The 12364-nt window shown below is 42.2% G+C and overlaps 1 protein-coding gene across 1 annotated transcript; it reads right to left on the bottom strand.

The window, feature by feature from the left end:
- Nucleotides 1–3744: 3744 nt before the first annotated feature.
- On the bottom strand, nt 3745–9947 carry LOC141393021 (uncharacterized). Its single transcript, XM_073965972.1, has 3 exons — nt 7461–9947; nt 7190–7401; nt 3745–3857 (listed from the first exon to the last, which is right to left on the bottom strand). Exon 1 carries the CDS (start codon nt 9743–9745, stop codon nt 7661–7663), a length of 2085 nt encoding a protein of 694 aa, XP_073822073.1. The 5' UTR covers nt 9746–9947; the 3' UTR covers nt 3745–3857; nt 7190–7401; nt 7461–7660.
- Between the last annotated feature and the right edge of the window lie 2417 nt (nt 9948–12364).

Raw genomic sequence — 12364 nt, 5'->3', positions numbered from 1 at the left:
ATTGATGAATGGGACGAAATGAGCACTATTACACGGGAGAGAAGATTGACGTCAAAATTAAGAAATGAGGGGAAAAAAGTTTCGATAATTGCCAAATCCCTGGAAAAGCCGGTGGCTTTTTTTCTAAAACACATTGAAACCAAAACGAAACTGAAGAAATACGGTGTAAGCCTAAAAAGGCAGCTATAAACAATCGATAGACCCACTGTTGCTCTCGCTTTAGAGACCTATTAAACCCATCTTGGGTAATTACTGTTGGCATAGGTAATGTTATATTCACCCGAATAGCTCGGAGAATACTAGGGGCTACCAAATTACCAGAATAATTAACAAAAGGCGTTCAAATGTTTCGGGAAAAAAAATTGTTGACGAGGTCTTCCTTAGCTAACAATCATATGGGTTGGTCCGGAAAAACGTACTTGGACAAAATTGGCGAAATTTCCAATAGAGCAATGAAATAAAAATGAATAAAGTAAAATAAATGAATGAATAAAATAAATGTAATATCAAGGGAGAGGAATTTCATACAATAGTTACAAAAATCCAATTAAACACGGAGGTAGCCACCTAATGGTGTGAGGCTGATTATTTTCCCTGGTATGGTCTTTATCCAATATATCACATTACAGATGCTGGGACCCATTTCCAATACAAAAACATATTGGTCAACAAATTGTTGCTACAAACAGAAGAAAATTTGTTTTTATATGGATTTTTCAACAGAACTAAGGTCCAAAACATGCATCCCTATATGTCAAGGATGCGTTCCAGGACAATATAATAAAGTTACTTGACTTGCCTCTGCTGTAATCAGACATGAATGCAATAGTAAACCTTTGCGGACACTTAAAATAGCGCATTGGTACACAATCGTTCCAAAATTAACATCAAATTTTGAATTTTATTAAAAAAATGTGGTATTAAATAACTTTTGAAAATTACAGCAAACTTCTAAGCAATATGCCAAAAAGAATACAAAAAGTAGATCAAAATAAAGGTGGAAGCGACAAATATTAATAATATAAACATCCTAGATTATAATATATCCTAAAACAATTGAATATACTAATATTAATTAATGATTTCCAAAATGTACTTATTATTTTGTCCATCAATTTTTATGACTTTTTTCTTAATATCGCATTTAGAAGTTTGTTTATCTTGAAGATCTACGCAAAATTTATATTTTAAGTGTCATTTATGTTGCAAAACTTAAATTTAGACTGAAATTTGTTTTACAATGAATACATTTGCTGAATTGAACGAAAAATATGCGTACTTATGTTTGTACTTATTATTTTGGCCATATGTGTATGTCTAGAAAGGCAGCCAAGGTAAAGTTTGAGTTTTCCATGTCCCTCTCAATGAAACCTACAACCTCATACAAAGCAGACTCCACAGGTTTGCCTTTGATATAGGCGTGCTGCGTATCTCCAGATCTATCAGTCGTTCGAGAGTCTTAAGGAGAAAGGATGATAAGCTGCCTGTAGTCCTTTGGTGCAGAGTGACTAGCTTTTCCCGCTTTGGGAATCTAAGTAACTTTTTCCTCTTTCCACAGACTCGGTGCATACGAGAGAGTCAAACACGCCCTATAGATCTGTTCCAGGATTTGATATAACTGTGGCGATGCAAATTGAAGCATCGCCGGCGTTATACCATCCGGTCCAGGTGACCTATATGGCTTGAAAGTGTTGACAGCCCATTTTATTTTATTTCTGCTAACCACCCTATCAATGAGATCCAAATCCACAGGCTCTTGAATTTGGAGGTCGTCACATTCATTATTGACGGTGTCCGCATCCTTACAGCCTGGGAAGTGGGTCTCTGCCAGGAGGTTAAGAGTCTCGGTAGAAAAGTCAGTCCACGCACCATCTTGCTTCTTGATACTTCCAATGGATTTAGGGTCCTTAGAAAGTATCCTACGAAACCTAGCTGCATCGTTGACTCCTTCTACTGACTCACAGAAATTCACCCAAGATTTTTTCTTTGCTCGCTTGATTTCACTCTCGTATTTATTGAAATTCATTGACTGAAATCTTTTTATTAGGTCTAACTTGGTCTTTAGTCATTTACCAGATATGACTTAAGCAATAATGCCATGCTTCTTATGTGTCTAGGCCTTTATTCTTATAGATATAAGGCTCCTGGGGCTCAATTCTGTTTCTATGAAAATGTGAAATGAAAACATTTATAAAGGAGAAAACTGTCAAATGAAAAAAATTATAAAGGAAATATTTTTCATTTCATAGAACAAGAATCGAGCCCCTGGACTAACACAATGTCTACTTCAGAGGTCGTGAGGGACAAGAGTAGTTCAGCGGCCGGAATATCAGATAAGGAGACCGCCGCAAGATCAGCTCCTTCCCACAGTGCACCAAAGCCATCAACTGCCCGAACGAGAAAATCTCGTGATTTCCTGTTCAGACAGTTGATCACCTTGACACCCTTTTGCAAGAAGGCGCTGCCAAACTGAAGATCCTCCTGATCTTCCGGCCCAGAAACTATGGCAGACCGAAGACCGATTTCAAATAGCAACCAGTGACTGTCGCTTATTCTCCCATTAGGGTCAGCTCTGTCGATGATTGACACTTGAATATCTTCATCATTCGCCACTGTGGCCGGTCTATGGTAGAATCTATTATATGTACGTAGGACTTTTGGTATTGAAAGCAGGCTATGTAGGTCCACGTTTTCGTATAGCCCCCCTACAAAGTGACGTGACGCGTCGTCGTTTTAAGGAATTTTTAAGATATTTGACACATTTTACCACCGAATTGGTTGTAATTTGGTATTTTGTGTCTCCAGAGGCTAAAAAAACATTTCTACCAAAGTTTGTTTATATAGATCCACGATTTAGTATAGCCCCCATATATAGTACGCCTCACTTTAAGATATTTTGAATATATTAGTCCCATTTGCCCACAGACTCGGCTTTAACTTTATATTTTGTGTTTCCAGAGGCTAAGAAACATTTCTACCATAAAATGCTTACATAGGTCCACGTTTTGATATAGCCCCCATAGGACGATATCTCCCGATTTTCGGTATTTTGAAGGTTTTAGCCTCATTATCACACCGAAATGACATTTAGTCTCCGTTGTTGGGGGTATAAAACTTTCCCCCAGAAACTTGTCGGTACAGGTCCACGCCATAGTATAGTCCCCATAGAACGGTAATTCCCTATTTTCGGTATTTTGAAGGTTGTGGCCTCAATATTCCACCGATATGGCTGAAATTTGGTATATAGTCTTTTTCTGGGCTAAAAAAAAAATCCCTCAGAAATTTGTCGGTATACGTCCACGTTTTGATGCATTTTTGACCGGAATTTATGGGTCATCCGCCGTACAGCCCTGACTTGGAACCCGATGTCTTCATTTGATTCCCGCACATCAAGAAAAAAACGGTGTGGTCAACGGTTTCGTCGCCAGAAGAAGTGTTCAAAAACCATGTTGTGGAGATGTCTCATCCGGAGTTGAAAAAGTGCTTGAACAATTGGTTTGAGTGTGCCAAAAGTGTATAAATCATGATGGAGAATACTTTAGAAAACAACAATTTTTGATGATAAATATTCGCGTTTTCATCACTAGTCCTGAAACTTTTTTAGAAGCCCTCATAATTACATTAAAGATGAAGATCCTGGAGTAGATAAAGCGAATTTTAAAAATTTATCTCCCCCATTATTATATTTTGATGCTGATTTTTTCGAAATCTTTATTCCACTGTTTCAGATAGCGATGACGATAGGTAAGGTTAGGTTTGGGGATGTGTAGTCAATATATATGTATATTGACTACGCCACTCGGAGACCTTTCGGTCCATTGTGATCATCCATAAGGAAAAAAGAGGTTCAGAATTACCTGAAAAGACAAGAAAAGAGAAAAGGGAGAAAAATAAAGAGAAAAGGGGTGTTGTTTGGAAAGTAGTAATAAATGAAATAATTATAAAAGAGAATGAAGATATAATAAATAGGGAGAGGGTGGTTTATTTGGCGATGGTGGAAAAAACTTTTAGAGAAGTAGTTACGCTTATGGGTCGCGCCGTCCCAGCCAATTCAGATTTTTGATGATGTTGTGTATGATTGTTGGTTCCATGTTTGAGTAGAAGGTTAAGCTTGGAGGAAAGCGTATTCCTGTTAATCTATATCGCTTTCGAGTTAACATCGGGCAACGACATAAAATATGCTCGATCGTCTCCGTTTCCTCCTCATCTTCACAGAGCCTGCAATAGTCCACGCCATCATCTTCCCATTTGCCGATAAAAGCTCGGATGTTGCAATGGCCGGTAATGACTCCCGTCAATACCCTGATTTCTGATTTACTCAAACTTAAAAGTGAAGTTGTTCTCTTTGTTGAAAGATTCGGCCAAATGGCCCTTGACACGTTGCATCTTGGTTCATTATGCCACAGTTCCTTGGCTTGTTCTTCAAAGAACGTCTCCACCTTCCGAAAAACGTGACATATGGTTGGTTTGATAGCATCAGTGATAGCTTGACTTGTTGATTGAGATCCTTGTCTTGCCAGTTCATCTGCCTTCTCGTTTCCCACAATGTCACAGTGTCCCGGTACCCAGCAGAGTCGGACAGCGTTAGTGAGGTTCGCCAAAGCAGTTCTACACTCAAGAACGGCCTCAGACTTGATATTGGGGGATTTGATGGCTTTAAGAGCCGGCTGACTATCAACGAAGATAGTCACCGGTTCAAAGATTTCAGCATCCAGACTTTTTATCAACTCTGTGGCCATTTTGATCGCGAAGATTTCTGCTTGGAAAACACTACAGTCGCTGTTCAACCTATATGAGTATTCGAGGCAAAGCTTCTCGCAGTAGACGCCAGCTCCGGTACCTTCTTCCATCTTGGAACCGTCTGTATAGAAAGCCAGACCGTCCATAGGAGGGTTACTACGGATCCAGTCATCTCTACTAGGGATAACGACCTCAAAATCATCAAATCTATGGATTGGTGATAAGTAGTCGCTGAACTTCCCCTGCTGATTCAAGCTAAGGTTTGGCCCTAGCTCCCGAAGAATGCATGCATGACCATAGGTGCTGTCACGCCAACGATTCAATTCATGTAGCCTTAGGGCACTACGTGCTGCTTGACCTTTGATGCTAAGTCTCGTGGGCAAGTGGTTTAGCATCGCATTCAGAGCTGCTTGTGGTGTACTTCTAAAAGCTCCAGTTATCAGGATCGAGGCTGCCCTTTGCACCTTGACCATGTTGCCAGAGTTCGACTTATGTCGAAGCGCATGCCACCAGACAAGACATCCATAGGATAGGATGGGTCTCACAACAGTATTATACAACCAGTGTATAATAGTTGGATTTAACCCCCAACTTTTCGCAATCGAATTCTTACATGAATAGAGTGCGATCATACCTCTCTTCGTCCGTTCCTCGACGTTCCTTTTCCATCTCAATTGAGAATCCAGGATTGTACCTAGGTATTTGGCCTCAGGAGATAGATGTAACTGCACTCCATCCAATGTTGGTGGTATGAAGTCGCCGAGCTTACGCTTTCTGGTGAACAATACCAGTTCTGTTTTCGTTGGATTTACACCAAGGCCATTTGTGGTGGCCCAACGGGACAGCTTTGATAAGGCTCTTTGCATAAGCTCCGAAATTGTGGACAAGAATTTGCCAGTTATTAGTATAACTACATCATCCGCGTATGCGACAACCTTAATGCCCTGATTGTCGAATTCCGCCAAAATATTGTTTATCACAAGTAGCCACAGCAGCGGTGAGAGTACACCTCCCTGGGGAGTACCTCTAGTTACTGTCTTCCTTGTTGTCAACTCCCCAATGCTGGAATTTATGATCCTGCTCTCCAGCATTCTCTTTATCCAGCAGATCAGGGTTTCCGGGGTGTTGACCGCTCTAAGCGAGAGATGAATGGATTCAAGTTTTACGTTGTTGAAGGCTCCTTCTATATCCAGGAAAGCCGCCACAGTAAAGTTTGAATTCTCCATGTTTCTCTCAATGAAACCCACGACCTCATGAAGGGCAGTTTCGACAGATTTACCTTTCATGTAGGCATGCTGCGAGTTGCTCAGCGAGGCAGTGTCTACAAAGCTCCTAATCTCCAGATCGATCAGTCGTTCGAGTGTCTTGAGGAGAAAGGAGGATAGGCTGATAGGTCTGTAGTCTTTCGGTGCAGAGTGACTGGCTTTCCCCGCCTTGGGGATATAAGTCACCTTTACCTCTTTCCACAGATCTGGTACACAGGAAAGAAACAAACAGGCCCTAAAGATCTCCTCCAGAATTTGGTATATCTGCGGTGCGGCAAAATGAAGCATCGCAGGAATAACTCCATCTGGACCAGGTGACTTATAGGGTTTGAATGTACTTACTGCCCACTTTATTTTGTTTCTGCTTACAACCTTATCAATGAGGCTCTCGTCCACTGACGCTTGGACTTGGAAGTTATCACATTCATAGTGAAGGTTACTGGCGTCCGTGCAGTCAGGGAAGTGGGTCTCAGCTAGAAGGTTTAGAGTCTCAAGACCTGAGTCTGTCCACGTGCCGTCCGGTTTTTTGACACTACCAATGGATTTGGGGTGCTTCGAGAGTATCTTACGGAATCTGGCAGCGTCATTTACCCCTTCTACAGACCCACAGAAACAAACCCATGACTTCTTTTTGGCGCGCTTGATTTCACTCTTGTATTTGGTGAAGCTCGCTTTATACGATTCCCAGTCACTGTCAAGTTTCGTCGAGTGCGCCCTGTTGTACAGCTTTTTGGTGTTTTTCCGCAGTTCGCCAAGATCCTTGTTCCACCACACCGGTTGGGATTTCTTCCCGGGATAAGTTAGTGGACAGGCATCCTTATGGCAGCGGAGAAGGACTTCTGTTAGGTTGGACACCTTACTGTTAAGCTCAGCAACTGTTTCTATCCTTCCGGAGAGTGACAGTTGATGGTTCGTCAGATCAGTGAACCTGCCCCAGTCCGTCCTTCTCGGGTTCCTATAAGGAATTTGGCGGACTCCGTCGAAAGAGATTTCAAAGTATATCCTCATATGATCCGAAAAGGAACATTTGTTGGATACCCTCCAGTTCTTGGCGACAGAATCATCTAAATTTGACAGGGTTAGATCAATGACCTCCTCCCTGTCTCTAATTTTAAAGGTAGGGTCGTTTCCTTTATTACATATTCTTAGATTGTAGGATAATATAAAGTTGAAAATCGACTCACCTCTAGTGTTTGTATCTTTGCTGCCCCAGTGAAAATGGTGGGCGTTGGCGTCACATCCAAGGATTACGTTACAAACGCTCAGGTTCTCCTTTAGCAGCCTGTGTACCCCCTGATTGGGTGGATCAGGGTCCTCATATGGCATGTAGATTGAGGACAGGAGAGTGGCCTTCTCTTTACCGTTCTCCAGTCGCACCGTGCACATGTCTCCATTACTATAATTAGATAGAAAGATTAGATTGAGGTTCTTCCTACCTACTACACAGGTCCTCACCTTGTCCCCTTCGGACGATGCGAAGACCTCGAAGTTGGCATTGTTCAGTCCAGAGACCTTATTTTTGTATATATAAGGTTCCTGGACTAGAACAATGTCCACCTCTGAGTTCGTGAGGGACAGGAGTAGTTCGGCGGCAGCTGCTTTACAATGATGCAGATTAATCTGCAAAATGCGTAGCACCTGCCGCCTACCTACTCCTACTGACTTTCGCGAGGTGGAATCAGTCGGAACCGAACCCATCCTGAACCAAAGTTCAGTTTTCCCTCACGAACCTTAAGGTACTCCTCCCCAGAGGAGTCTATCGCCATCTTGACATCCATCCCCCCATTCTCCTTACAAGGGGTTAAACTCATTACAGTCCAGTCCCTAGTAAGGAGACCTGGGTTCTGGAGCTCCAGCATCCTCAGCAGGGGAACCCATGCTGGGAATACCTTCCTAGATGGAATCTCCGATATGGACACCGCAGCAATTTTTTCCCCCTCCCAAAGTTCATCAAAGCCATTAACGGTCTCCTTAAGGTACTCTTGCGAGCTCCTGTTGAGACATTTAATGACTTTAACTCCCTTATGAAGGAAGGCGCCACCAAACTGGCGGTCACCCTGGTTCGCCTCAGTGGACACAATGGCTAAACGAAGCCGAGTCTCGAAGAGCAACCAGTGACTTTCGCTGATTTTCCAGAAGGGGTCAGCTCGGTCGATGATTGCAACTAGGAGCTCGTCATCGTTTGCCACCGTGGCCGTTTTGGCGTAGGGTTTCCTACGTCCTCGATCACGGGCCTTGGTAGAAGCTTTTCCTGAGGAGGTGGACGCCTTCTCAGTACTGTTGCTACTTCCCTTGGCTTTGTGAGCAAGGACACCAGCATAGGAGTCCGCCGTGTTGACCGTCTGGGAGATCATCTTCTTCTTTGGCGAAGGCTGTGGGCCTTCTGAAGAGCGAACCCGCTTCACAGTCTTTGACTGCGAGGGCTTGTTCGTCTTCTCCGAAGTCGATGGTGTCCCAGTCGATCCACCCGTCGTTGCTCCCGATTGGCTTGTGCAGGTATTGGACACCTTCTGTTCGTCCGCTTTACCCTCGTCAGTTGGGGTAGGATCCGGATTTGGGACAGTTACCTTCTCCAGTTGACTACTCTTACGAGAATCATTTGGTGTCGGATTATGCCCCTTATCCTTTTCCAGTCCTTTTTGGCTCGGGTTCGGCTTCGGAACAGTTTTAGGTTCCACCTTGCTGCCAGAAGCAACAGGCTTCACCTCCACCTGTTTGCTAGTCGCCGCAGTCTCTTTTGAGTCTTTGGCTGAAGCAGGGTTCGGGAGGAAGATTTTGTCCACCAAGAGCTCGCATCTGGGTGCATTTGGATAGTTTCTTTCGAACTTCCGTATGTACTTGAGCTTGCTCTTGATGAACATAATCTCTCTCCTGGTATGCGAGCTCGCGTCCCTTCCCACGAACTTGCGCAGATACGAAGCCGCACGTTTGTAGTGCCTCGTATCTGAAGCCTCTTTGGCGGAGATTGCGACTGCGTCGGTGTCCGTCGATGAGGTTTCCTTGGATACCCCAACGCAGGCCGGAGACTCAGAGTCAGTGGCTATTGTTGTAGTTTCCGTTGATTTCCCCTCGATGGTCATCGACATAGAGTGAGTGACTGTTGGTGGATCATCTTTAGATTCTCCATCAACATCCATTGACTCCGTGGCAATCTGCCTTTGAAGCTTAGTTTCGGCTGGTGCCGATACAGGACCAGACTGGTTGCGACCTGTCTGTGGTTGCGAACCTAGGTTCACAACCTCTTCCACCACATCACCGTCAGTGGACATGTCATCATCAGACCTTCTTGTTGACTCAGCTGGGATCACCGTAATGTCCAGTTCATCGTCAGTGAGGGTGAGATTGTTGAGCATGTCCTCTGGTGGTATGGTCGGAACAAGTCTCTCCAGTTGGTCAAGGAGTTCCCTACTCTGTCTCTCAAGACTGTCTCCAATCACTTTGAGGTGTAGGTCGTCCCCGCCCAAAACTCCAGTCCTGTCAGCCGTGGACTGATTAGTACCAGTTTTGGCTAAAGCATTATCCTTTTGAAAATCCGGTTCGTCAACAATAGTTCGGGTTGTATTTTCTGCACTTGTAACAGTTACGGCTGTAGGTGCCAAGGCATCCACACCTGAGACAGCCGGATCACAATCGCTTGATCTCGACGGTACGTGGCTTGTGATCTCACCAACGCTTACCGCCGGTACTGGGTTATTAACTCCCTGCACCGTAACTTTACTCCTTTTTTTCCTTTTACCCATCTTAGTTGATTTATTTAAGGGAACTACCCCGTTCCAATTTTGGTCCACGGGGGGTTTGAAAGAAAAACAAACCCCCAGGGTCTCTGAGATATGTGGAGACAGAAACACCTTCAGTTTCCCTCGGGCGTTGCTGGCCCCGCATATCTCAGAAACCCCCTTCCCATCCGCCACCCGGGAAGACGCGCCCAGTAGAAGATTGGCAACTCCCGTGGGACGATATTGCACTTGCGTTATTGTAACAGATCTTGCTTTGCTCTTCTCACTGGCTTGATACGTCAGTGAAAAGAGCGAACCAATATCTAGAAGACCCCGATGCTAGCATGTGATCAGGAAATTTTACCTAAAACCCTGGAGTTGTTTTAAAAAATTGTTGATGGTGATTTGGTGCAAGTTATTACTCAATTCTCCAATGACTATGCCCCAATCATAATAAAACTATATTTGTCTTTTGCATACGTACATATATGCCGAGTGTACTACATGTAGTACGGCCTTAAAATCAAAGTTAGAAAATAGTTTTCTTTATTTTTTCTTCAGTTTTGTAATATTATCTGTCAGAATAACACTATTTTGGAAAATCATGAAAATTGCTGCATTAGTTTGCCCGTCGGCATATCCGGGTCAAGCAATCAAATGAGATTGAATCTTCAACAATAAACAAAACAAATATTATTTTTTTATTTTCAACTTTTTAGTAAATACATTTTTTTGACCACTGAGAACAAAATTATAGTCAATTTAGGCCGAAAATTTAGATAAAAACTTGAAATGCCTTTATAGTGTAGTACCGTTATATAAAGGCAATACCAAAACCTGGACTTATGTATGTATGTCCATAATTTTTGGTAGGGAAGTTTCTGTACCATTGAGAACTCCAAATGTCAAGTTACAGCCCAATATACCTAAAAATGAAGATAAAATCTTTAAAACACTTGAAATCGGGTGGTACCAATATATGGGGGCTATACCAAAAACCTGGAACTATGTCAAACCTTTTTGGTGTAGCAGTTTCTGTACTATTGGGGACTCCAAATGCCAAGTTACAGTCAATTCGGCCTAAAAATGAAGATAAAATCCTTAAAACACTTGAAATCGGGCCGTACCGCTATATTGGGGCTATACCAAAACCTGGATCTATGTCCACAATTTTTGGAGGGGAAGTTTCACTACCATTGGGTACCCCAAATTACAGCCTATTCGGGTTAAAAATGAAGATAAAATCCTTAAAACACTTTGTTAGGGTTCTACTGTAAACAATCAGAAACTAGGCATCATTGTTATTATACATCAATGGTGAGCAAAACAGAATTTAAGAGAAAATAAGAGAATTTAACATTTGTCGTTTTTCATGGTTTTTCTAAAATGTTTTTTAATAGTGAAAACACAATTTTAATCTAAAATCGTGGATGAAATTATTTATTAAATTATAATTACAAAAAATACTTAGACGTCTGAGTTTTGTTGAATTAGTAAAAGTAAGAGTATTTTACAGCAGCCACCAGTGGATGCCACTGCACACCTATGTTATACATACACACACACACACTTGCTACCCTCATGCTATACTCTTTCTCACTCAGTCAGTCTCTTTCAGTCATTCAGACAACACAGTCATTGTATTACACCACAAGTATTAACACGCACATCAACTATTGTAACGTATTTCAGTTTCCAGAATTAAACAGAATAAATCTTGCTTAAGTTTGTTAATTTATCAATAAGTCTTTTATTTACAACATAAAAGCACAACTAAATCTTTTACTCAAACGTAAGAGTACAACAACTGGCGACGAGGACGGTGAATAAGGAAATAAATTCTTTAATTTCAATTCATCTACGCAAAAATCAACTGCACATAAAATGTCAAGCGAGAACATTGTGAAATTACTAGCTGAACAGCAAGCGGCTATGAATCTTCAAACGCAGTTACTGCAACAATTAACAAATCTACTTCAAGCACAGAGTACTGGAAACACCAAAGATGCTACGAGTCCCAGCACTTCAAAAGCAGCATTGATGGAATCTCTTTCACATTCCATGACAGACTTCGTTTATGAACCGGAAAGCGGATTAATTTTTCAAGCGTGGTACAATCGCTACCAACATGTCTTCGAAAAAGAAGCCCAATCTCTGGACGATCATGACAAAGTTGCGTTACTCTGGAGAAAGATGTCAAACAGTGTTCACGAAAGATTCAGGAACTACGTTCTTCCAAAGAATCCAACAGAAATGAGTCTCAAAGACACCCTGGAGAAACTTAACAAATTATTTGGTAAGGTAGAAACTCAAGTGTCTCAACGCTACAAGTGTTTGCAAATGAAAAAACTTGAAGGAGAAGACTATAAGGAATACGCCGGTAGAGTTAACTTACAGTGCGAACTCTTCAAGCTAAATGAAATGCAAGTGGATCAATTCAAGTGTCTAATCTATGTCTTGGGTTTACAATCAAGCAAAGACAACGACATTCGCTTACGTTTACTCAAATTGCTAGACGAAGCAAAGGACTCCACAACTCTAGACACTCTTGTAGATGAAACTCAACGACTCATGGATTTGAAAACAGACAATACATTGATCGAGCATCAATCGCAATCAATATGCGCAGTCAAGAAATTCGCC

Source organism: Musca autumnalis, unplaced genomic scaffold, assembly GCF_047663935.1.
Source record: "Musca autumnalis isolate F117 unplaced genomic scaffold, ASM4766393v1 scaffold_2, whole genome shotgun sequence".
NCBI lineage: Eukaryota > Metazoa > Arthropoda > Insecta > Diptera > Muscidae > Musca > Musca autumnalis.
This window is presented reverse-complemented; position numbering and strand designations above follow the sequence as displayed.

What these genes read in the sequence shown, in the direction of transcription:
- LOC141393021 (XM_073965972.1), bottom strand. Translation starts at nt 9,745, where the DNA reads ATGGGTAAAAGGAAAAAAAGGAGTAAAGTTACGGTGCAGGGAGTTAAT.